The sequence below is a fragment of the Hemiscyllium ocellatum genome, chromosome 7, assembly GCF_020745735.1.
Source record: "Hemiscyllium ocellatum isolate sHemOce1 chromosome 7, sHemOce1.pat.X.cur, whole genome shotgun sequence".
Classification (NCBI taxonomy): Eukaryota; Metazoa; Chordata; class Chondrichthyes; order Orectolobiformes; family Hemiscylliidae; genus Hemiscyllium; species Hemiscyllium ocellatum.
Window position 1 is genome coordinate 47,790,600 of NC_083407.1, and position 27,522 is coordinate 47,818,121.

The following is a 27,522-nucleotide window of genomic DNA, read 5'->3' on the forward strand; positions in this document are numbered from 1 at the left end:
TAATACTTATAGTGGAAAAGATGAGCAGAATTATGTTCAGTCAGTTTTATTCACTGGTATAAATAGGTAAAAGGAGACGGTGATGCTGTATCTGCTGCCTGATAGCTGCTGTTTGTGAATTTGTGAGCTTTGCTTTCTGGTTCAACAATGAGACCATCAGTCTTGTATGATGGAATGATGATGTTGATTTTAGTCATGGCTCTCCATCAATAACTAAAAACAGGATGATAGAGCAAAACAAAAATTGTTGGCTTGCTGCTGGTCAGCAACCTATTCTATTTTTTGGATTGACCTTGATTTAAGTAGCTGGAGTTCCTGTTTGAAAATGTTTAGCATGGGGGAAAGGGGCTTAATGAATATGTATAAACTGGGGCTACAAGATCTTGTCAACAACCCAAAGCCATTTCTGACATTTCCCGTGTTGTTACTGCTAACTCCTCAAACTGCCCATTGTAAGTAGAATGATGGAGGAGATGACTCTTCACAATATTTAAAGGCATCGTTCATGCTGTTAGGTAACATGCTGGAATGCAATAACACGTGCAAGCCATTTTGTTTGTACTACACAGTAGCTTTTGGCTGTTTAAACTTTTAAGGCATGTAAAATCTCCAGAACCCTTAAAAGGATCTGGCAATGCGTTTTTATCTTCATGGAATTTTGTCTGACAGTCCTCTACTATGAAGACAAAATGAGGACAGCAAAACAGAGCTGCAACTGCAAGAGGAGGAAATAGAAATTTTATGTGAGGGAATCATTTGTGCTCCAAATACAGTTGAGAGGTTAAAGACAACGTACTTGTGTTTTTTGAACAACAGCATAACAAAGGGACTTTTCACAGAATTATGTCAGTTACTGCAACAAGATTTGCCTCTTGCTCCCATTTTTGCCTGGTCATTGCTACCTTGGACATCTTTTCCTTGAGCTTCTTCCAGGTTGTTGTATATGATTTTGAATGTAACATATCAGTCTGCATTAAGTAGATGACTGCCATGTTTGCTTCAGTGAACACTTCCCTCACCCTTCCCATGAGCATCTGGAAGCCATAGGATTAGGCTTTGAAGCTTACACAGATGGCAACATTTCCAAGAGAATTCTAATGTCGCCTATATCTATGTCACCCACTGGTGTCTTTTATAGGACCTTGTGTACTCAAAATATTCATTCTGTGAGTATATCGAATAGAATAAAAATTTGTTGCTATATGTACTTCTACATGAAAAATATAGTGAAAAGTTTTATAAGTCGCTACACCACGCATGCTTACATCAATGACAGAAGTCAGGTGTAATAATAAAAAGAAAGTACACTTAGGGCAAAGTACATTAGAGTTCACCGAATGGCTCCTGGGCTCAGGGAAAGCCGATTAAGAAACAATGGATTACCCTGAAAATGCAACTGGGACGAGATTGCCAAGACAGTTGTGACGGGCCACTGGAATACTGGGCCAGAAGCCTCCGCCAAAGCAGACCACCATGCCAGGCTAATACCACTATTCCTGGATGAGACCACCTGCCAGGCCACTGGAATATCTGGAAGTTGAATACGAAGAAGACCTCTACACAGAAATGAGATTGCCACACCAGGAGAAGACTGCATCTTGGGAGACCGCCAAACTGTGCTGAGACTGCCACTTCTCCCCTGTCAGACACCCAAGCCTAGCCACAGATTTGGATCCTTACCCTGGCCTGTGAGACTGGCTCGGGGGAGTCAGCCCAGGACCACCACCTCACTCACTGGGAGGTGGAGGGAATGACCTGACAGAAGTAAAAGATTGTGATAGAGTGGAAAGTATGAGGCCTTTTCCCAGGGTGCAGGGGTTAATACTCGGGGACACAGGTTCAAAATGTCGGGGGATGTTTAAGAGATTTACGAGTCAAGTATTTCACACAAAGGGTGGTGAGTACCTGGTACATGTTGCCAGAGGAGGCAGTGGAATCAGACACAGTAGCAGCATTCAAGAGGCACCTGGATGAATACAGGATGAATTGGAAGGGAATAAAAGGATCCTGTAAGTGAAGACACTTTTAGTATGGAAGGGCAAAATTTGTCAGTGCAAGCTTGGAGGGCTGAAGGGCCTGTTCCTGTGCTGTGATGTTCTTTGTTTTTGTTCTTTGTTCTACCCGAGGGCGAATAGAGCTCTGTCCAGCTTGTCAAATGATGCTGATGTTGCTAATGTTGGTCTTACCTCACTCACACCCTGTGTGATGTAACCTGTATGCCTCTATCCACCTTTATTTTCTTATGCTACGATCTGTATGTCCTTGCTTACTATGATCCACCCATACTGCTCATAAACAAAGATTTTCACTGTACTTAGGCACACATGACAATAAATAAATCCAGTCAAATCAAATCCTGGTGTTGCTGCTACTGCTGCCATCACCAGAGACCTCCTCCTTCATCCGCTACTCTCCTGACACAAAAGAGAAAGAATATATAAGAATAAAAATATGTAACTGGGAATGAGCAGAAGGCAGCCAAACGTGCAAATCTGGGGCCATTTTCTTGGCAGCTGCCATAACGCTTTTTTTATATAAATCCTCTATCCCTCTAGCTCTTTCACAGAAAGTGAAAGGCACACTACTTGGAGACAAAGAGTATCACCTGTACGCTTGGTGTGTAACTCATCTGTGAACCTCTTTGTACATATCTGTGTTATAGACTTATGGAACCTAATTGAGTCTCAATGAGCAGATCATCAAAGTTCTGAAATTATTCTGCTGATTAGACAAGCCTGGTGGCTTTCCCCCAAGATAGCTCACAAAATGTGACTCATATAATAGTGATTTGCAGTTTGCAGAAAGGATTTGCTATCTAGTTGAGACAACACATGAGGCCACTATTGAATGAAGGCTTTTACAGTGAGGTGGATGAGAGCAATGCTGACACAGAAAATAATGGAGAAGTAGAAGTAGTTCAATAACAACCTACTGGAGAATAATTCAGTTGAATGATCATGTGTTTTGGACTTTCTATACTTAAATAACTTGCATTTAGTCAAAGATCGGTATTGAATGACATGTTAACTAACATTGCTAGTGCAAGAACAGTCTGTAAACAAATATTCCAAAACATAATTAGTAATATTTTGCAGCTTTAAACAAATGCTGGACACCATAACACTATTTTGAGCCCCTATGTCTTTCTCAATTACTCTCTCGTTCTCTCATGCTTCTGTGAATTGCTACCTCAGTTAATGCAGCATGACAACTAGGAAGTTGCTGAGGCATAATCAAATGGTATTTGGTAGCCCATAAGGGGCACAGTCTAAATATGTTGCAGTCTGAGAGAGAGCAACAAGTTCCAATTCCATACTCCACTATTCTACAGAAGGAAAGAGTGTAGAGGATTTTGGGTGCAGCTGAAACCACCATCCATTTGATCCATATCTGACAACATGTAGAGGAAGCGACACAGTCCTGAGCATATATGGGCTGGATTCAAATATCCCTGAATGATGCTTTTGGTTGTGACACAGACTTCTGGAAGAGTTTGCATTCCCTGAGATAAATAAACAGTGCATAGTTTCTTGCACTGTGCAACAGAACCACACACCTGTCATTCATAGATTTTCCTGCATGCATCGCAGATTCTCTGATAGTCAGTTACTGTATTGGGCCAATTCTAGTGCAATTTCTTAACATAAAATTTCTTTAAAGTCTCAGCCCTGTGGCACAAGGGTTAATGTGGGACTTTGTCATTAACACCACAATAATGGTGAGATAGGAAATCACATGATGGAAAAACATATAGAGAGCATAATTATGATCTTGGCATTGTAACATCTAGTCACGTGGAGCTATATAAAAGTTCCTTCATACGTAATAAAGCAGTTTTTGTCTCAACATTACAAAGACTAAGGAATCTTGGTGAGGCTAGACGAAGCAATGTATAACAGCAAACCCCCCACCACCAACCGCTGCCCAGATCCTGCACCTCTCTCCACTTCTTCAAAGATGAACTCAACGCTAATCTATCATGAACTGTTTCCTGGGCAATGCTTTCTACTTTTAACTGTTCATGCCCAAATGTTTAATGGAATATCATGTAGGGGCCTCACTAACTCAATATATGCATCACATGGATAGCTGAGTTCTGTGTTGGCACTTGAGCATGAGAGTACTCAGTCTTGAACTGTGAAGTTTGAGTTATCAGATATCAAACATGGAAAGGAATAAGGGTTAGTCAATGGTAAACAGGAGTAGATGAGTTGCAACACAGTGCAGCTACAGATTATATTGCGGATTTGGAGTTAAGTAGAAAGAAGAAAGGAAAGTAAGTATATTTATGAGATGTATGATTTTAAAGCTGCTTGCCTGATTTTCCTTCATTAATCTACATGAAAGAAATTGAAGCCAATTACTTTTCATGTTTGAGCTCCAAGCTACCCAATTTGTGGAAAGGTGCTCCATCCAGGCTTGGACTAGGACAGGATGGGGAACCTGCAGCCTTAAGGCTGCATGCGGCCATCTAGGCCATTGTGTGTGGCCTTTTGAATGAATCAAAATTTTGCAGAACAAATCTTTTATTTTTTATTAAATTTTTTTGTCCTTTATTGCTTTTATTTTAAACTTGAAATGAATGTATTTAAAATACCAGAGAGTAAAAGAAAATTCAACAAAATAATCCTCACAGACTGACTGCCACAATTAAAAAAAATGTGAATTTTGAAGAATATACCATTGAAGTTTCTTGGATGCGGCCTTATTAGATTACAACTAACATAATGCGGCCTTCCAACATGAAAAGGTTCCCCACCTTTGGACAAGGAAAATCTCCCTTGGGTCTTTTACTTTGTATTAAAATAGCAGTATTAATACAGAATATTAAAGATTTCCTTAATTGTTATGTTTTTCTAACAGGTATATGTATTGGACTGATTGGGGAACTAATCCTAAAATAGAACGAGCAACATTAGGAGGAAGCTTTCGTATACCCATTATAAATACCAATTTAGTGTGGCCAAATGGACTGACAATTGACTATGAAGATCAGAAACTCTACTGGGCTGATGGTTCTCTGTATGTTTGTACAATGTTTACACAATATTTATTGATTTTTTTTGCCACTAATAGATTGTGTGAAAGAGTTAAAGTTTTATTTGGGTGTACCTAGAAGTTTTACATATTTATTTGCATCTAACATCAGTATCAAATCATTTTCATGGCATCAGTTATCTCATTCTACAACTTTGTTTGAAATTGTGCTTTTGCTGCAAACGTGTATGAATAGCATTCCTGCTACAGTTTTAAACTTAAATCAACATTACTGCAACATTTTTTGTTGTTATCCCACTAAACAAGATTGTCAATTTAAGAACATGTAGATTTTGTGTTAGAATAAGCCATTCAAAAGGCCTCAGATTATTGTACCTAATATATTGTGTTCCATATGAACCAGAAAAGGATTTTATTTTCAAATTTTCAGATGCTATGCATTCATCAAAGTGCAGCTATAGTGATGAATATATTGATTCCTTGAAGCTCTTTAGTTTTAAGATATTGATTGGATCCCACTAATGCTTTAAGCAGAGAAAGAACAGCTGATGGGCAATTCTATGATCTGGATAGCCCCTCCATTCCTTCCTTCACATAAAGCCTCCCAGAATAGTTGTCCTGTCTTTTACTTCCTTGCTGGTAAGCCTTCATTTCAGTGGCAACTGATGGGCTCTCATACAATTCTTCAGGCCAACTGCAACATTCAGGTAAACAGCTGACTGACAATGCAAAATGAAGTATAGAGTTAAGATATGTGGTGGCTGACATTTGAGTCCAGTGAGGGTATTGCACACTCTCTCTTTTTCACACCAACCTGAAACTAGCCCAACCTTAAAATCGGCTCTTGGATGTTGTCTAATTTATCTCATGTTAGAAAGGTGGTGGAACGATCCAGGTAATGAAGGGTTAGGTAAGTTCCATCTGAATACACAAACTTGAGGGTATGTATAGCCATAAAATTGCCAAGACGTATGATGTACCTGAGAAGGTGAAACGATTGACGTTAAATCCTTGCGGAATACATTGGTAACAATGTAGATGCAAGAAAACATTGCTTGAAACATGCAGGCTAGAACTGGCCAGGTAATTTTATAGCATTGCTTTGAATTACAATAAATATAGTTACTGAAAAACATTTTTACAAATCCCTATTCATTGTGATAATTTGAGATTTGAACCCTTGCTCTGTGGTTCTGAAATTAAATAATTACATATCACCAAATTCTTTTCTAATCGTTTCTGCGGTTTTACTACTCTGTTGTGGTCCCCAGTGTATAACTTAGATGTGAGTCATTTGAAAATGTCAGTTTCTAATAATTAATATTTTCTGCAATGTTTAATCATATTCATTTCAGACGGAAGATTGAGCGGTGTAGCCTTACAGGTACAGACCGTGAGGTGATTGTTAGCACTGCAATTTACCCATTTGCAGTGACCCTCTATGACGAGTATCTCTACTGGACAGACTGGAACACTAGAAGCATCTACCGGGTCAATAAGCATGATGGGGCTGACCAGACTGTGATGATACAAAACCTCCCACATCGCCCAATGGATATTCATGTCATGTCTGAGAACAAGCAGCAACAATGCAGTAATCCATGTGATCAATTTAATGGTGGTTGCAGTCACATTTGTACTCCAGGTATTAATTATTCATACCTATAATAGTTAAATAATTGGACAAAAATAGTTCTTAATATTTTTATCCATTCCACCTTTTGAGGACACACCTTATATATAAGAACAAATTATATGAATGGAAGCAAGCCATTTTTAGCTTCATGAACATGTTCCCCCATTTAATTAGGCATGAATGTTCTGAACTCCATTTATCAACCTTCTGCAAATCCTTTGATTCTCTTGCCTAATGAAAATCTATTAATCATGGTGTATATTTCGATTATTGAAGACTTTTGGGTGAAAACAATGATCTTTGTGTGGAAACATGCTTCCTGATTTGGTTAACCACAATAGTCTAGTTTTATCTCCAGAGAAATATTTGCGCCATTTTCAATCCTGATTTGCCCTTTGTACATGGTGCACTTTGGGAGGCCCAAACTGGTCAATGCTGACCAAAATGTCCAGCCACGCTAACCCCATTTCCCTACACTTCACCCATATTTCTTCTAATCCTTTCCTTATCCATGTATTTGTCCAAATGCCTTTTAAATGGTGTTAATGTACTCCCCTCAATCACTTCTGCTGACAGGTCATTCCATGTGCATACCACCCTCTGTATAAAACGTTGCCCCCCCAGGTTCCCTTTTATTCTTTCCCTTCTAACCTTAAACTGATGCCCTCTAGCCCTCAATACCCAACCTTGGGAAAAAGACTGAGTGCTATTTATGCCTTTCATGATCTTATACACCTCTATAAGTTTCCCCCTCAGTCTCCTATGCTCTAAAGAAAAAGTCTTAGCTTGTCCACTCTCTCCCTATAACTCAGATACTTGAGTCCAGGCAACATCCTTGTAAATTTCTTCTGCACTCTTTCCAGTTTAATAACATGCTTCCTATAGCAAGGTGACCAACACTGAACACAATACACCAAATGCAGCCTCACCAATGTCCTCTATAATTGCAATATGACTTCCCAACTTCTATACTTAATGCCCTGATTGATGAAGACCAGTGTGCCAAAAGTCATCTTCACTGCCTTGTTTACCTGTGATTTCACTTTCAGAGAACTGTGAACCTGAACTCCAAGATTCCTCTGTTCCACTACACTCCTTAAGGCCCTCCCATTTACCATGAAACTCCTACCTTGATTTGATTTTCCAAAATGCAAGACCTCACACTTATCTATGTTAAACCCCATTTGCCATTTCACGGCCCACTTCCCCAGCTGATCAAGGTCCTGCTGCAATTTCTGTTAACCCTTCCCATTGCCCATTATTTTGTTTAATCAGTAAACTTACTAATCATGTTTTGTACATTCTCATTCAAATCATTGATTTGTTTAACAAGTAGTAGGCCCAGCACTGACACCTGAGACACTCTACTAGTCACAGGCCTCCAGTCCGATAAGCATCCTTCCACTATTACCCTCTGCTTCTTGCCATCAAGACAATTTTGTATAAAATGTGCCAGTTTGCCCTGGATTCCATGCGACCTAATCTTCCAGAGCAGCCTACCATGTGGAACCTTATCAAAGGCCTTACTGAAATCCATATAGACTACATCTACTGCCCTGCCCTCATCCATCTTCCTGGTCATTTCATTGAAGAACTGTAACAAATTTGTGAGGTATTATTTCCCACTCACAAAGCCATGCTGACTACACTAAATCAACCCCCAAATGCATGTATATATTATCCCACAGAATTTTTTCAAGTAAATTACCCACCACAGATGTTAAGCCTACTGGTCTATAGTTCTTTCTTTCTTTGCAGCTCTTCTTGAATAGTGGCACAACATCTGGGACCTCACCCGTGGCTAATGATGATGCAAAAATAGCAGCTGGGGCCCCCGCAAATTATTCTTGAGCCACTTGCTGTGTTCTTGGATATAACTGGTCACAACCTGGAAATTTATCCCCCTTCATACATACTAATATATCGAAAACTTCCTCTACGTTGATATGGACTGTCCCAAGTTATCACCACTAACTTCCCCAAGTTCCCAAGTCTTCATATCTTTCTCCATGGTAAACACAGAGGAGAAATATTCATTGTGAACCTTGTCCATCTCCTGCGGATCTACACATATAGCCAATGTTTTGGTCCTTGAGGTGTCCCATTCTCTCTCTAGTTATTCTTTTTCCTTTCATATGCTTAAAGTACCTCCTTGGATTCACCCTAATCTTCTCAGCCAAGGCTAACTCAGTTCCCCTTTTCGCGCTCCTGATTTCTTCCTTCAGTAAACTCCTGTGTTCTCTGTATACCAGCAGGAATTCCATTGATCTCAGTATGCCTGCACCTGAGCTATACTTCCTACTCCTTTCTGGTCGAAGCCTCGATATATCTTGACATCCAGGGTTCCCTATTCCTGCCAACTTTGCCTTTTACCCTCACAGGAACATATAACTTGAACTCTAGCTATCTCATTTTTAAAGGCTCCCCCACTTGCCAGAGGTCCCTTTGCCTGCAAACAAACTACTCCAAGTTTTGCTAGGGTTCCTTCATGCTTTATTTGATTAAATGATGCCTTGTTGCAAAGAACAGTCAGTCTTATCTCACTTCTGGATTTCAGTTATTTTGTCCATATTTGGGCCAATGCTATAATACAGCCAGAAGCTGAATGATCCTGATGGAGCGCAACTAGAGTGGCAGTGAACACGTCATTTTTTTGCTAGTGCTGCTTGATAAGACAAGCTTTCTATCATTAGACTAATGGGGTGATAATTGGCTGCATTAGATTTGTCTAGCTTTTTGTAAACAGAACATTCCCTGGAAAATTCCACATAGATGTCAGTGTATTAACTTGTACTGGAACATCTTGGCTAGAGACGCAACTGGTTCTGGAGTACAAGTCTTCAGTGCTATTGCTGAATGTTGTCAGGTCATAGTCCTTGCAGTATCCATTGCCTTTAGCTGTACTATGATGTCATGTGGAATCAGTCAAATTAGTTCAAATTGGCATTAGTGATACTGAGGACCTCAAGAGCAGGCAAGGTTATTCATTCACTTGGTGTTTCTGGCTAGTATCTGATGCAAGTACCTTAGCCTTGTCTTTTGCACAGACATACTTAGCTCCACATCATTTAGGATGGGAATATTTGCAGACCCTTCACCACCAGTTACTTGCAGAGCCTAGATCTGGTTCTGCACTTTCACTTCTGTACGTCATGTATCTGGTTTCATAATAAGTTTTCGAAGAGTGTTATACATTTGGAAGATTAGAGCTGAGGGAGACAAGCGGAGTAACCATTTAAATTCCATTGATAATTAGAGTCCATAGCATTATTCCAATCTCAATGGTAACGTGTTGTTTACATGTTATGTAAAGCACTCTTTTGTAGATTTGTTTGTTATCAGTTTGATTAATGAGTATGAGTTGATTAATGAGTATGAGTACTGTGCTGACTTTTATATTGCCATTGTGCTTTAGGGCCTGAGGGTGCAGAATGCCAATGCCCTGCTCATGGAAATTGGCGCATGGTTAATAACAATAAAGACTGTGTTTCATCTGATGCCACTACATGTCCCACTGGCTACTTTACTTGTTTGAATGGACGTTGTATCCCAGAAAGGTGGAAATGTGACACTGACAATGATTGTGGCGATCAAAGTGATGAAACAGAGAGAGTGTGTGGTAAGTTCCTTTTCATAAGATACAAAATGTATCTTCATCATAGATTTTGATGATGATGTTGATTACTATCATAGTGGCAATAAACTTGATTTTGGAAATGATTCATTATCAGTCTTCAGTTATATACAGTAGAAATTGAACTTGTGTAAAATACCTTCTTTGAAGTCACAAGTACCAAATGGACATTTGAGCTAACATAATTTCAGTTTATAACTGGTACAGACATTCCGTTCACTAGATGCTGTTATTAAAATGCAAGTTTAGGCATTTTTGTGAATATTGTGTGGTTCTTAATAAGTCTCGTTAGCTCCTCTATTCTCCCTTTTTCAACTTTGCCAAGTTGCATTGTTTACATTGGAAACCTATACCGCTACATTTTAAGCTGCAGATTATGTATCCAATTTCTCTGGGGGCAATCCAGCATGCAAGCATAGGCCACTACTGGCACAGCACAGACAAGCAAGATGTGAAGGAGTTATGATGAATGTAGGTATGGTGTGACAAATCATTTTCAAGCAAGATAGTGAAGTACAAAACAGGATTTATTAATAGAATGCAATGTTTCATATGTGCTGTCTGACCAACACCAAGTGTCTCAGAAGTCTCTGTTTATGATCCTTTTTAAGTGCGCATTAACCAATGAACTATTTAATCCAGTGCTGCTGCCATGGCACCCTATTTGATGAACCTCACACGCTCCACACATTCTATCCTTCCTCTGGGGGGATCACTGTTTTCCAGTCATCATGTAAGAACTGCAAGTTGATATTTAACTTCTCTTGTAATAATGCAGGATTTTAAAAATTAGGAAAATTGTATTGTGCAACATGCTTTCTTTGCAGTTGATCAATTTTAATTCATGTAACCTGCTAAGGTTCATCGGATCATACTGTACAGAAGAGGTCCTTTGGCCCGTCAAGTCTATATCGCCAAAAATATATTACTACATACACTAGTCCCACTAGCCTGCACTAGGCCCATGAACTTGATTGTGATGACACTTCAAGTGCTCATCAAAGTACTTTTTTAAAAGTTGTATGATTTCCTGCCTCAACTACCCTCCCAATAGTACATTCAAGGCCTCATCATCCTCTGGGTAAAAATGTTTTCTGTTCTAACGTCCTGAGTTTCACTTTTAAAGTGGTCTCCCTCGTTAGTGACCCTTTGACTAAGGTTTAAGATCTTGTGTAAAGCTTTAAAGGATCCCAAGTAATCCCACAGACCAATGTGTTAAAAGTAGCATCAAGCCAAAGTCACACTGCACCTGATTCAAACTGCAATGTGAGACCACTTCCTGTCGGGGTTGTGACACTGACTGTAGAGAATGTAGGACTTAAGTTAGGTCCAGAGCCTTCAATTTTTCTATTAAAATAAAGGAACTAGTTTTAGAAACATGTACAATTAGTTCTTGCAATTTCAAATATGGAGAATCAAATGAGAGCTCTTAGTGATTCCGCAGAAATTGTCTGGTTGACATTGGATATGGTAAATAAAGTATGATATGACAAAGAACAAAATACATGGAAATATACTTTTGTTTCTTTTTCATGCAGTCCACATGGGAACAAAAGCTCATGGAGGTATCTATTATGTGGTTTACTAAAATATGTTAATTTGTTTACATTGTCAATACATTGTGAAATGATGTCACTGATTAAGCTTCCCACAGGGTTATTTTAATTCAGTTAGTAGCACTTTGACCTTAGGTAATGGGTTTGAGCACCTCTCCGGGGATTCAGGACACCATCTAGATTGAAATTTCAGTTCAATACTGGGAATGTATTACTTTGATAAAAATGTTTTTTGAGTAAGATATTTTATTCCAAGGCCCTGCCAGTTTGTATAGGTGGATATAACAGATCCCATATGTTTTTAAGAATCTCAGGGTACGCTGGCTCATGCCACGTAAAGCACATTAACTAGTTATTCATCCTGTGATTACTGTTAAATGAACAAATGCCCAAAGAAGGGGGAGGAACAGGAAATTGACAGGCTATGAATAACATTGAGGTTTGTTACTAGATTTCAGATAAGAAAATAATAAAAGCAAAACAAAACATTTTATTCTGTTTTACATGCAGCCTATTTGGAAGCGTTTGTGTATGTGGAAGGTAATGCAACATTTTCTTTTGCAAAAGGGAGAATTGTCAAAACAACACTTTAAAAATCACTTTTGTACCAGATTGTTTTAGTTTTGGTATCTCTCCTCTTTCTCTAGCTTTTCATACCTGTTCACCATCTGCTTTCACTTGTGGAAATGGCCGATGCACATTATATAGGTATCGCTGTGACCATTACAATGACTGTGGAGACAACAGTGATGAGGTTGGCTGCTTGTTCCCTACTTGCAATGCCACTTCAGAATTCACCTGTAGTAATGGAAAATGTATTAGCAGTAGCTTTGTCTGCAATGGGGTGAATGACTGCCATGATAATGGAACTTCAGATGAGAGAAACTGTCGTAAGTACAATGCCCTCATTCGTGTTGTCTTTGGAATAAATAAAATGCTGAAATAGTCACTGATGCAATAAAGAACCTGAAAGAGCTCATAACTCATTGATTTCACCCCCTCAAAATGATGCTGTGCTCCAGACATATTGTTAAAAATTGATAATGTCACATATTGCAGAAAGTAATTATTGTAGAATATTATATGCATTGATCTTGCCTTTATTAATATTTTGTATTACCTCATAGGTTGAACTGGACAGTATAAGTACTGTAGCAAAATGTGAATTTAATGTTGCACATTAACTTAGCCAATATTTGAATTAACAGTTTTGAATTAAGAGATAAACTGCAGTAAATGCCAGTTTATCATGCATCAGTTTTGTATTATATTTTGTTTAGATTAGATTAGATTAGATTAGATTACTTACAGTGTGGAAACAGGCCCTTCGGCCCAACAAGTCCACACCGACCCGCCGAAGCGCAACCCACCCATACCCCTACATTTACCCCTTACCTAACACTACGGGCAATTTAGCATGGCCAATTCACCTGACCCGCACATCTTTTGGACTGTGGGAGGAAACCGGAGCACCCGGAGGAAACCCACGCAGCCATGGGGAGAACGTGCAAACTCCACACAGTCAGTCGCCTGAGGCGGGAATTGAACCCGAGTCTCTGGCGCTGTGAGGCAGCAGTGTTGTCGGAGACTGGAAAAATAGCTGATCACTTTCTTTAGGAAGTGTTTATTGACATTCATATGGATGTCATTGCAGTAAGTACAAGAGTAAAGTCTTAAAATCAATTCATGACAAGGTACCTACCACATGTAGCCGTAAATTAAAAGCTTTGGATAATATCGCTGCCAAGAGCCTTACTTTTTACTGCTATTACTTTTATGTCATCCTTTTTTTTCTGGATCTTTATTGAAAACCTCAAAGCAAACATCTAATGGGTTAACCCTGTCTCAAGATTTCAACTTTCACTGTCACATTTTATTGACTGACTAACTGCATCACTAAAATTATTGTAGGAAAATTACATTTTTCATCTATCTGAAACTACTGATGTCAAATTAAGATCTTACTCAAAATTTTTAAATTAAAATCCAAATATGATTGAATCACACTTTATCCATTTTGATTTTCTGTGTAAAGGTTCATGACAGTTTACCAGCCTCCTAAAAGCTGAGGTTTGAACTTTATAATTTCTGCAGAAGGGTCACTGGACACGAACTGTTGATCCTATTTTCTCTCCACGGATGCTGTCAGACCTGCCGTGGTTCTCCAGCATTTTCCATTCTTCTTATTATCTGTAATTATATTTGAGGAAAACTCATCATTTTCATTTTATCCAATTTGTATTATTTATGAAAAAATTTTTTTAGAAGTTTTTTAGGGCGGCACGGTGGCACAGTGGTTAGCACTGCTGCCTCACAGCGCCAGGGACCTGGGTTCAATTCCCGCCTCAGGCGACTGACTGTGTGGAGTTTGCACGTTCTCCCCGTGTCTGCGTGGGTTTCCTCCGGGTGCTCCGGTTTCCTCCCACAGTCCAAAGATGTGCTGGTCAGGTGAATTGGCCATGCTAAATTGCCCGTAGTGTTAGGTAAGTGGTAAATATAGGGGGTCTGGGTGGGTTGCGCTTCGGCGGGTCGGTGTGGACTTGTTGGGCCGAAGGGCCTGTTTCCACACTGTAAGTAATCTAATCTAAGTTATTTTATTCATCATGTCCTTTTATAGTTAAGCTAGTTTACTCCTCTGACATTTCATCCTACTCCATGTGTAATAGAACATTCACAATTAATTTGAAGGAGATGGTGACATAGTGGAAGCGCGGCTGGGTTAGTATTCCAGAACCCCAGACTCCAGTATTCTGGAGGTGTAGGTTCAAATCCCACCATGGTACATAGTGAAATTTGAATTCAATAACCAATCTGGACTTGAAAGCTAACCCAATGGTGACTAGTTAATCACAGTTACTTATCACTTAAGAAAAGTCCTTTAGGAAAGGAAATTTGATCTGTCCTAAATACAGTGAGGTTGGTTTTTAGTTGTCCACTGAAATGTCCTAGCAAGATCATCAATACCAGGTTAATTAGGGATCAGAAAAAAATGTTTGAGAAACACTTATTTTCAGCCATAGTTACAATTATTTAACCACACTTTTACTCCATCCCTGCAAGCCATTTATCCTTCTCAACCTTGCAGAGCAACCTCCAGGTCTTTTATATTATTTTCTTTAATGGGGTTTGAGCACCACTGGCAATGCGCCAACAGTATTGATCTTGAGAAGGCAGCATTCTTGAACTGCTATAGTCAGTGTGGAGAAGGTTCCTTTTCAGTGCTGCCAGGTAGGAAGTTCCAGAATATTGGTCCTGCAACCATGAAAGATCAGTGACATCAGGATGATAATGCCTTGAGGGTGGTGACATCTTGTGTGGTCATCACCCTTTTCCTCAGGCAGTATAGGTCGTGAGTTGATGTACATTATCAACTCAGGCTGTGCCTGAAACCCCTGGGAAACCTCTGGGAAACATGTGATCAATACACTATCAAAATGGCCATAACCTGCAACAAATGCAACATTTTAAAAAATCAACAACGTTTTACTGATTCAACACGTTCCTAGCTTTGACCACCCTGGATGAGAATTTACAGTGCCCCATTGAATCTGGATAGGGCATGGATGATGCAGCCATCTGCTCCATGATTGGAAGATAAGCGATAAACTAAGAACAGTTGTGACCTCAACTTTCAGACCAGAGAACAAATCACATGAAGCGGCCCAAAAAAGATCTCTTGAAGGATTTCTCCATTCTGTATCTTGGAACACAATTGACTGGAAAATCAAAGTAGATATGCACATTTCCAGTTGCATGAAAATAGCAGAGGTAGTCATTCGTATCTGCTTCATAAACTTCTAGTTCAGTTAAATGTCTGACTGAAACAAAACTACCTTGATCCATTCATGCAGCCAATATTTAAAAGTCAATTTTAGAATGCTGTGTTCTAAGCACAGCCATCCTTTTTTTCCAATAATTGCAATTCATTTTCTATCTCCTCAGAACTGTAATACAATATTTTTGCAATTAGTTTCTGACTTGATTTAATAGGATAGTTATTAGGTTAATCCATTAATCTCTGAATAAAATAGTTTTCATATAAAAAAGGTTTAAATTAGACCCCAGTTTTCAATTCACAATAGGAATGGAGCCTTAGAAATGTTACCCTCTGCTGCAATGTTGAAACTTGTAAAGTTAATTTCTATTTTTAAAGCTTAGTTGCAATTCAGTTCAATCAACAGTTTAAATCAAAATCAAAGTTATTCAGTTTTAGCACAGGTTTAGCAGATGGCATTAACACTGCGCTTAGTTCAGAATATATGTTTAAGATGTCTTCAAAGGCGTTTTACAAAATTTTCTTTCTACATTTACCGGTAGCTGATCGAACCTGTCAGCCTAGCTATACAAAATGTCAAACGACCAACATCTGTATTCCTCGCACTTACCTTTGTGACGGAGATAATGATTGTGGTGATATGAGTGATGAGAGCTCCACCCACTGTGGTATGTATTCTGTGTTAGCTATAGATACGAAAGGTATAAAAAAAGAGTGTTATCTGCTCAGATAATTGAATCATTTTGTGCAACGTGAACCATTTCATGCATTAATGTGTGGTTATGGGAACAAAGTGTAGTGGAGAGAAAGCAGGAAAGGGAACTGATTTGGATGATCACCTATCATCGCACTGAATGGTGCAAAGAGGCTTGAGGGGCTGAATAGCCTACTCTTCCACCTCCTTTCTATGTTTCTATGTTAACTTCTGTGAAAACCATATTTGCCCTGTGAAGAACTTAAAACACTATTTCAATATTACATCAAACTGTCACCATGCTAATAAAAGTGGACAACTTTTCAATTTCAAAAAATAATTTCTTGCAAATATCTGTTCTTAATATAAGATTGAAGGGTATGTGTCTATGTTGCTCTTCAGCATTATCAATTTAATTTTACCTTAAACGCATACATTCTAATAGGATAAAGACTAGAATAGGAAAAATAATAGAATAAAGGATGAGATTCTTGATCAGTAGGGGATTCAAGACTAAGGTAGAATGGGCAAGGAAGTGGACATGAGAAGTGTCAGATAAGTCATGATCCTATTGAATGGTGAAGCATGCTTGAAGGGCCAAACAGCACATTCCTGTTTTTATTTCTTAAGGTCTTAAGGTTTTAACATACTGCACGGCATAATGGAGTCCTTAATAAAATACATTGTTTAAAAACACATATGTTAGCACCAAACAAACAGTATGCGTAAGTTTTCTGGTTAAATTCAATTTCACCTTCACCTAAATTTCAAGGAATTGTGAGATCTTTATGTGAAGCAGAGTTAATTTACTTCAAAATCAAAAGGATTTATAAAGCCAAAGAGCAAAAGCTCTGAGAATGCAGTCTTTGTGCATATGGCTTTTGCTCCCTATACCATACAAAACAAAATGCACTGCCAATTTTTCTTTCTTATACACCTTAACACATTTAAGGGTGGTGTTTTAAAATCAGGAAGCAACTTGGTGAAGTACAACTTGACACATATAAGAGTGATGTTTAAAATCAGGAAGTACCATTATGAAGTAAACAGAAAAATGTATTTCTACAGTATGATATATTTTAAAATGGACAGAGTTCATCAAAAAGGCAACGAGAAAGATTGGATAAGTATTTATGCTGGTGACTTCAAGATCTGAAATATCCTACCAGAAACTGGAAGAATCCGTAATAGGTTTTAGATGACAATTGACAAATGATTTATTTAGGTAGAAATTAAATGGGGAAAGGGTACAGGAATAGGGTTGAGTGAACACTTTTTCAGAGAGCAAATGAAGTTTCAAATATTTACAATTGTTTCCTGCTATTTAATAATACAGTAATCATGCAGATATGCATTATTTTGACATGTTACCTCATATTGAACTACCATTACACACAACTGTTCTCAGTGAAAGGATAGTACATTATATTTTTAAAATTACCTTTATCATATGAATTTCTGTCAAATTCATTACAGACCTGAGAGCACTCCACTTCCAAGTATCAGTTAAATATCTTTCAAAACTGTCTTTCTATTTCTCATTATCAAGTGGCAATATTCCCATCAGAATTTCAACCTTTAGTATCCCTAGTAACCAGCAACATAGCAACTTTGGGGAGTCTATCTGGAAACCCTCACCTCTTATCATATCTTCACCATCAAAGTAAGGGAGATATTAAGAAAAACACTAATTGCATGTAACTGCCACCTATTAATATATTGGTTTGCTGATATAAGTTATAACATATTGATTAATCTTTAGCCACTGGAACTTGTACAGAGAATGAGTTTCGTTGCTCTTCTGGTCGCTGTATCCCATCACACTGGTATTGCGATAGTGGAATGGATTGTGCTGATGGGTCTGACGAACCATCTACTTGTAGTAAGTATGATGCATACTAAATACTGCTAATGAACTGACTTTACTTGGCATTATACCTTTCACAAGTAATACCGATAAAGAACAGTTAAGACATATGTATCTGCCTATGCCTTTTGGACTGGAGCATGTGAAAATTTACCCTGTATATATGTGGAGATGCATTCAATGACTTTGCTCATCCTTAATTAACTGACTGAGAAAATCTTTAATTAAATTGTCATGCTTCATTTATAGTGATCCCAAACACTGCATATTTTTACCAGTTATCTCATTGTCTGCTTTGTTTATTTCCAGTTCGCACAGAATGGACTTGTTCAGGCCAACAGTTCAAATGCGATGATGGCAGATGTATCCCCTCAACTTGGATCTGTGATAGTGACAATGATTGTGGGGACATGAGTGATGAAGACCAACGACATAATTGTGGTAGGTGTCACCAGCAGAATAATTGTAATCAATTACCATATATCTCATTAACAAACTCTTTTCCATAAACTCATAGACATTTAGTGGACATAAAGAGGTATTTCAGTCCATCAATTCGGTGTCAACTGAAGTAACCATCTCAGCAAATCTCCTTTCCAGCTTTTCATCTGTAGTTCAGGCACTTCAAGTACATATTCATATGCTTTTTAAAGATTATGAAGGTTTCTGCCTCTACTTTGCTTTCAAGCATTGAGTGCCAGAACCCCAGCACTCTGGGTAAAAAGCATTTCCCTTCTTTCCCCTCGAAACCACCAATCTCTAACCCTGAACATATGGATCACTCGAGGGGATTCCTATTCACTTGACCTAGACACATTTGGGGCTGATCATACACACTTAGATGATGATGTCATCACTGAGATATTGTTGCTATGCTTATTTGCTATATGAAGACTACAACTTTATTAATTCATGAGCTTTGAGTGTTGCTGGCTGGGCTAGCATTTGAAACATCGACTGGAAATGCCATACTGCTAAAGGTTTAGATGGAAACCTTCTTAAGTGTGCACAAGAAAATTTTCTGATTCAGTATGTGGATCTACCTACTAGAGAATGTGCAAAACTTGACCTACTCTTGGGAAATAAGGCAGGGTAGGTGACTGAGGTGTCAGTGGTGGAGCACTTTAGGGCCAGAGACCAAAATCCACTCGTTTTAAAATAGTAATGGAAAAGGATAGACCAGATCTAAAAGTTGAAGTTCTAAATTGGAGGAAGGCCAATTTTGATGGTATGAGGCAAGAACTTTCGAAAGCTGATTGGAGGCAGATGTTCGCAGGTAAAGGGACGGCTGGAAAATGGGAAGCCTTCAGAAATGAGATAACAAGAACCCAGAGAAAGTAAATTCCTGTCAGGGTGAAAGGGAAGGCTGGTAGGTATAGGGAATGCTGGATGACGAAAGAAATTGAGGGTTGGGTTAAGAAAAAAAGGAAGCATATGTCAGGTATAGACAGGATATATCGAGTGAATTCTTAGAAGAGTAAAAAGAAAGTAGGAGTATCCTTACGAGGGAAATCAGGAAGGCAAAATGGGGACATGAGATAGCTTTGGCAATTAGAATTAAAAAGAATCCAAAGGGTTTTTACAAATATATTAAGGACAAAAAGGTAACTAGGGAGAGAATAGGGCCCCTCAAAGATCAGCAAGGCAGCCTTTGTGTGGAGCCACAGAAAATGGGGGAGATACTAAATGAGTATTTTGCATCAGTATTTACTGTGGAAAAGGATATGGAAGATATGGACTGGAGGGAAATAGATGGTAACATCTTGCAAAATGTCCAGATTACAGAGGAGGAAGTGCTGGGTGTCTTGAAACGGTTAAAGGTGGATAAATCCCCAGGACCTGATCAGGTGTACCCGAGAGCTCTGTGGGAAACGAGAAAAGTGATTGCTGGGCCTCTTGCTGAGATATTTGTATCATCGAGAGTCACAGGTGAAGTGCCGGAAGACTGGAGGTTGGCAAACGTGGTGTCACTGTTTAAGAAGGGTGGTAAGGACAAGCCAGGGAACTATAAACCGGTGAGCCTGACCTCGGTGGTGGGCAAGTTGTTGGAGGGAATCCTGAGGGACAGGATGTCCATGTATTTGGAAAGGCAAGGACTGATTCGAGATAGTCAACATGGCTTTGTATGCGGGAAATCATGTCTCACAAACTTGATTGAGTTTTTTGAGGAAGTAACAAAGAAGATTGATGAGGGCAGAGCAGTAGATGTGATCTATATGGATTTCGGTAAGACGTTTGACAAGGTTCCCCATGGCAGACTGATTAGCAAGGTTAGATCTCATGGAATACAGGGAGAACGAGCCATTTGGATACAGAACTGGCTCAAAGGTAGAAGACAGCAGGTGGTGGTGGAGGGTTGTTTTTCAGACTGGTGGAGTGCCAGAAGGATCGGTGCTGAGTCCTCTACTTTTTGTCATTTACATAAGTGATTTGGATGTGAGCATAAGAGGTACAGTTCGTAAGTTTGCAGATGACACCAAAATTGGAGGTGTAGTGGACAGCGAAGAGAGTTATCTCAGATTACAACAGGATCTGGACCAGATGAGCCAGTGGGCTGAGATGTGGCAGATGGAGTTTAATTCAGATAAATGCAAGGTGCTGCATTTTGGGAAAGCAAATCTTAGCAGACTTATACATTTAATGGTAAGGTCCTAGGGAGTGTTGCTGAACAAAACGACCTTGGAGTGCAGGTTCATAGCTCCTTGAAAGTTGAGTCGCAGGTAGATAGGAATGTGAAGAAGGCATTTGGTATGCTTTCCTTTATTGGTCAGAGTATTGAGTACAGGAGTTGGGAGGTCATGTTGTGGCTGTGCAGGACATTGTTTAGGCCACTGTTGGAATATTGCATGCAATTCTGGTCTCCTTTCAATTGGAAGGATGTTGTGAAACCTGAAAGGGTTCAGAAAAGATTTACAAGGATGTTGCCAGGGTTGGAGGCTCTGAGCTACAGGGAGAGGCTGAACAGGCTGGGGCTATTTTCCCTGAAGCGTCGGAGGCTGAGTGGTGACCTTATAGAGGTTTACAAAATTACATGCGGCATGGATAAGATAAATAGACAAAGTCTTTTCCTGGGACCGGGGAGTCCAGAACTAGAGGGCATAGGTTTAGGGTGAGAGGGGAAAGATATAAAAGAGACCGAAGGGGCAACTTTTTCACACAGAGGGTGGTACGTGTATGGAATGAGTTGCCAGAGGATGTGGTAGAGGCTGGTACAATTGCAACATTTAAAAGGCATCTGGATGGGTATATGAATAGGAAGGGTTTGGAGGGATGTGGGCCAGGTGCTGGCAGGTGGGACTAAATTGGGTTATGATATCTGGTCAGAGTGGACGAGTTGGACTGAAGGGTCTGTTTCCAAGCTGTACATCTCTATGTTATTAGAACTGTCCTCTTCTAAGCAAGTGGAGGCACTTCCATCAGCCAGCTGATTTGTAGATCACCTTCAAGCAGACATTAGGTGAGTACTTGAACTTGTAATCATACTATTTAGATGGCTAACCCATTATCTTGAGTATGGTGATGGTGAAGTAATCAGTTATGATAATGCTGTTGATTGTCAGGGGCAATAGTAGAATTCTTTCTTTGAGATGATCATTGTTTGGCACTTGTGTGGCATGAATGCTGGTAAAAACAATGACTGCAGATGCTGGAAACCAGATTCTGGATTAGTGGTGCTGGAAGAGCACAGCAGTTCAGGCAGCATCCAAGGTGCAGCGAAATCGACGCTTCGGGCAAAAGCCCTTCATCAGGAGTAAAGGCAGTGAGCCTGAAGCGTGGAGACATAAGCTAGATGAGGGTGGGGGTGGGGAGAAAGTAGCATAGAGTACATTGGGTGAGTGGGGGAGGGGATGAAGGTGATAGGTCAGGGAGGAGAGGGTGGAGTGGATAGGTGAAAAAGGAGATAGTCAGGTAGGACAAGTCCGGACAAGTCATGGGGACAATGCTGAGCTGGAAGTTTGGTTACTAGGGTGAGGTGGGGGAAAGGGGAAATGAGGAAACTGTTGAAGTCCACATTGATGCCCTCGGGTTAAAGTGTTCTGAGGCGGAAGATGAGGCGTTCTTCCTCCAGGTGTCTGGTGGTGAGGGAACGGTGGTGAAGGAGGCCCAGGACCTCCATGTCCTCGGCAGAGTGGGAGGGGGAGTTGAAATGTTGGGCCACGGGGCGGTGTGGTTGATTGGTGCGGGTGTCCCGGAGATGTTCCCTAAAGCACTCTGCTAGGAGGCGTCCAGTCTCCCCAATGTTGAGGAGATTGCATCGGAAGCAACGGATACAATAAATGACATTGGTGGATATGCAGGTGAAACTTTGATGGATATGGAAGGCTCCTTTAGGGCCTTGGATAGAGGTGAGGGAGGAGGTGTGGGCACAGGTTTTACAGTTCCTCCGGTGGCAGGGGAAAGTGCCAGGATGGGAGGGTGGGTTGTAGGGGGGCGTGGACCTGACCAGGTAGTCACGGAAGGAACGGTCTTTGCGGAAAGTGGAAAGTAGTAGGGAGGGAAATAGGTGAGGTCTTTTTGGAGGTGGCGGAAATGTCAGCGGATGATTTGATTAATGCGAAGGTTTTTAGAGTGGAAGGTTAGCACCAGCGGCTCTATCCTTGTTACGGTGGAGGTGTGGGGTCTGAGTGCGGAGGTGCTAGATGTGGACAAGATGCGTTGGAGAGCATCTTTAACCATGTGGGAAGGGAAATTGCGGTCTATAAAGAAGGAGGCCATCTGGTGTGTTCTGTGGTGGAACTGGTCCTCCTGGGAGAGATACGGCGGAGGTGGAGGAATTGGGAATATGGGATGGCATTTTTGCAAGAGGTAGGGTGGGAAGAGGTGTAATCCAGGTAGCTGTGGGAGTCGGTGGGTTTGTAAAAAAATGTCAGTGTCAAGTCGTTGTCATTAATGGAGATGGAGAGGTCCAGGAAGGGGAGGGAGGTGTCAGACATGGTCCAGGTAAATTTAAGGTCAGGGTGGAATGTGTTGGTGAAGTTGATGAATTGCTCAACCTCCTCGCGGGAGCATGAGGTGGCGCTAATGCAGTCATCAATGTAGCGGAGGAAGAGTTGGGGAGTGGTGCTGGCGTAATTATGGAAGATCAACTGTTCCATGTAGCCCACAAAGAGATAGGCATAGCTGGGGCCCATACGTGTGCCCATGGCTACCCCTTTGGTCTGGAGGAAGTGGGAGGATTCAAAGAAGAAATTGTTAAGGGTGAGGACCAGTTCGGCCAAATGAATGAGAGTGTCGGTGGAAGGGTACTGTTGGGGACATCTGGAGAGGAAAAAACAGAGGGCTTGGAGGCTCTGGTCATGGCGGATGGAGATGTAGAGGAATTGGATATCCATGGTGAAGATGAGGCGTTGGGGGCCAGGGAAATGGAAGTCTTGGAGGAGATGGAGGTCGTGGGTGGTGTCTCGAACGTATGTGGAGTTCCTGGACTAGGGGGGATAGGACAGTGTCGAGGTAGGTAGAGATGAGTTCAGTGGGGCAGGAGCATGCTGAGACAATGGGTCGGCCAGGGTGGTCAGGCTTATGGATCTTGGGAAGGAGGTAGAACAGGGCTGTGCAGGTTTCCCGGACTGAGGTTGGAAGCTGTGGGTGGGAGATCTCCTGAGGTGATGAGGTTCTGTATGGTCTGGGAGATGATGGTTTGGTGATGGGGGGTGGGGTCATGGTCGAGGGGGCAGTAGGAAGAGGTGTCCTCGAGTTGGCGTTTGGCTTCAGTGGTGTAGAGGTCAGTGCGCCAGACTACCACTGCGCCCCCTTTATCCACTGGCTTGATGGTGAGGTTAGGATTGGAGCAGAGGGATTGGAGGGTTGCACGTTGTGAGGGTGAGAGGTTAGAGTGGGGGAGGGGGATAGACAGATTGAGGTGGTTAATGTCCCGGGGGCAGGCAATAGGCCAGCTCGGGGTGTCCAGGTGGATGCAGTGTGTTGGAGGTGGGCGAAGGGGTCCTCGGAAGGTGGGCAGGAATCCTGATTGTGAAAGTAAGCTCGGAGGCAGAGGCGGTAGAAGAGTTGTTCGACGTCACGGCGTGTATTAAATTCATTGATGCGTGGACGGAAGGGGATGAAGGTGAGTTCTTTGCTGAGGACTGATCGTTCGTCCTCAGCGAGGGGGAGGTCTGGGGGGATGGTGAAAACTTGGCAGGCCTGGGAGCTGGGATCTGGTGTGGGTGTGGAGCTGGGAGTGGGGGCGGAACCTGTAACTGGAGTGGGTGTGATGGTGGGGGGAATGGGGGTGGAGTCATGAGCAGGGGTAGTATTCCCCTCGGGGTTCTGGGGGTGGGGATAGTGACAGTGGGATTTGTGAGGGGTGTGTCAGCAGAATGCAGGTGAGTGGCGCTGGTGGGGGCGGAAGTGGTGGTGACCACGGTAGTAGGGGTGGCAGAAATCACTGAGCGTGTGGCATCAGCGATGATGTGAGGGGCAGAAGTGATGTCACGTGTGATGCATGAGGAATTGTGAGGGGTGCAAGTGGTTTGGGAGTGGCCATGGTGAGGACGTAAGTGACATCATCAATCAGCGTGGGGGTGGTAGCTGCATCAGCCGCATGGCTAATGGCCTCTGAGTCGTTTCTGAGGCCAGGGGAATCTGCTGGAATGTTTGAGGAGCGCTGGTTATGGAGGTGGGTAGATATAAGTTTATTGTTCTTACAGTTTTTGATGTTTGAGATGGAATTGAAATACTGTTTGTTGAGAGTATGAATTCTCCTGAGGATGTAGTACAGAATGGGTCCTTTGCAATTCTGAGAGAGTGTGTCCCGCAGCTGAGGCAGTGCTGACTGTAGAGAGGTTAGGTGCTGGCACATTGCTGCAAGTGTGGAGCGGAGGATCTTGAAGGAGAACTGTTGCTGGTGTTTTTGAATCTGTAGTCTGTACTGTTTGTCCTGTTCAGGTCCGATCTCTGCTGGTTTAAAGGTGGTCCGGAGTCCGTGTGGGATAAGTTGGTTATGGAGGCAGACACTGAGGAAGCAAATGTGGCTATGGTAGCGAGTTTGTTTCACAACATGGTTGAAGAACTTCAGGGCAGATGAAATGACCTGGGAGTTGCAGTGGGAGAGGGACTCCCTGAGATTCTTATAGAGAGAGGAGGAAAACTTCTTCAAGGCAGGCATCCTTGCAAGAGTATTCGCAGTCAGGTTAAAATCAACGAGGTAAAAACAATGACTGCAGATGCTGGAAACCAGATTCTGGATTAGTGATGCTGGAAGTGCACAGCAGTTCAGGCAGCATGCAAGGTGCTGCGAAATAGATGTTTCGGGCAAAAGCCTTTCATCAGGAATAAAGGCAGTGAGCCTGAAGCGTGGAGAGATAGGCTAGAGGAGGGTGGGGGTGGGGAGAAAGTAGCATAGAGTACAATGGGTGAGTGGGGGAGAGGGTGAAGGTGATAGGTCAGGGAGGAGAGGGTGGAGTGGATGGGTGGAAAAGGAGACAGGCAGGTAGGACAAGTCTGGACAAGTCATGGGATGAATGCTAACCAGCCCAAGCCAGGATGTTGCCCAGGTTGTCATGTATCAAAGGAATTACAAATAGTTTTGGATTTGGTGATACCTACCTCAAAATCAGTCCTGCTTGGGCACAATCGTTCAGTTACTACTGCACAAGACACCAGACATTGGCAGAAGAATAATATAAAGCAACATAATGCATTAATGCTGAACTTCCAGTTTAATTACTTGTGAGACTTCATTGCCTACCAATTAGATAGTTTAATTTATTTTATGAACAAGCATCCAGTGGGATAGGTAATGTGCATGGCATTTATTTTACCTTATATGGGTCATATAATTTAATAACTCTCTGGATTTGAGCAGCTGAAGCATGCAATCAGCCCTTTCCAATAGCAAATTGATAAATTACATAAGCTGTGGGTTCCTATTCAAAATTCCACTGAAGCTTGCTTTTTGTTGTTGTCTTTGAGGTGAATATTGGAAACTGGCAACAGAAAGTTCCATTTCAACTTTTTTTGCTTGTCTTTAATATGTAGATGGGAGGAAAAAGAGTGCTGCTCCCATCTCCTTAATTCAGCAGGACTCTGTCAGCCGTCACATATTTCCTAATTATCTCTCCCCTTCCCCAGAAGATTCTAAGAACAGTGGCCATTTGGTGCTACCTAGAACTGATGAACTAACGTGTAATTCAATCTAAATGGCCATGGGGCATCCTGCCTCTGTAAGTGTATGCTGGATATGTCACACTGGGATGACACAGGTCAAATTTGGGTTTCTGAAACTCCTGGTAGTGCACAGTTAGATATCTTGATTAATTACCAGCTCAAGGAATATCTCATTTACCTCAATGTGTTTTCTTCCAGCAAACCGTACCTGCACAGCTACAGAATTTACATGTGTCAACAGCCATGCTCCTCAGAGAAGGTGTATCCCAAGGACATGGATTTGTGATGGAGATTCTGACTGTTCTGATGCTTCAGATGAACATCAGAATTGCACTAGGCGATCTTGCATAGCAACAGAGTTCACATGTGGCAATGGCCTCTGTATCAGGAGTTCATACAGGTTTGTTGCTAATAAAGACCTTGTGTTTTTTTTCTCCCTTTAATTGTATTTAATTTTTATGAAGTATTGCAAGATATAATGGATGGAACAAATTGTTGCAATATCATAATAATGCTTCGAATTGATATTTAGCATTTGAAACACACTTGATTTGTTGTGGAAAGCACATTCAGGATAGAATGGTTTTTACTTTCCCTGATTTTGTCATTTCTTTATCAGCTTGCTTGTTTACCTGTTGGTAGATCAAAGGTGAGGCTTGCCATAAAATAAGTTTTAGCTTCAGTTTGTGGCACTGTGGTAATATAAACTTCCTAATCCCACTTCCTCTAAAGTGTTTAAATGGTTGAAGAAACGTTGTAAACCAAAAGAGAGGATTAGTGCTGGGATTAGTGGGATAAGATTAAGCCCTGCATTTCCTTTTTTCATTTCTGAGATTCTCTTTTGCATTTCTAATGGTTCTACAGTTTCATTGTGACAATCTCTTTCCCAGAACCACTGGGGATGCAAAGTATTCACTGTTTTAAAAAAAAACTAATCGTAAGTTACTCCCCAGTAGCTGTGCTGACAAAACACAGAAACTTCAACTGAGATGGATAGGCCTTCTGGGTTTGACTGCTCTTTGGTACTCTATAGACTTGTGCCAAATGTCACCCAGATTTCACAAACATGTGTACATGCCAGATATTTTATGACTAATTAAAACATTGCATCATCATAATTCCTTCTATTTACCACATCCTGATAAAGTTTATTTTTATCTTTGATGATGGTCAACAGTTCTTAAGTGCAGACTTTCTGTTTTAAATATCTTCTTGGATAAAAATATAGTAATGCACCATCTGCCCAGTTTTCGAAA

General features: G+C 41.0%; 1 protein-coding gene across 1 annotated transcript in view; it reads left to right on the forward strand.

Annotated features, from left to right (window-relative positions):
• The window catches only part of lrp2a (low density lipoprotein receptor-related protein 2a), a 290,923-nt gene that overhangs the window by 146,530 nt on the left and 116,871 nt on the right, over positions 1 to 27,522 (forward strand). Inside the window, exons 43-50 of the mRNA XM_060827752.1 lie at positions 4,864 to 5,022; positions 6,354 to 6,643; positions 10,050 to 10,253; positions 12,472 to 12,714; positions 16,142 to 16,267; positions 18,056 to 18,175; positions 18,470 to 18,601; positions 26,465 to 26,666. Of these exons, the coding sequence (XP_060683735.1) occupies positions 4,864 to 5,022; positions 6,354 to 6,643; positions 10,050 to 10,253; positions 12,472 to 12,714; positions 16,142 to 16,267; positions 18,056 to 18,175; positions 18,470 to 18,601; positions 26,465 to 26,666 (1,476 nt within the window). The remainder of the gene's footprint in view (positions 1 to 4,863; positions 5,023 to 6,353; positions 6,644 to 10,049; positions 10,254 to 12,471; positions 12,715 to 16,141; positions 16,268 to 18,055; positions 18,176 to 18,469; positions 18,602 to 26,464; positions 26,667 to 27,522) is intronic.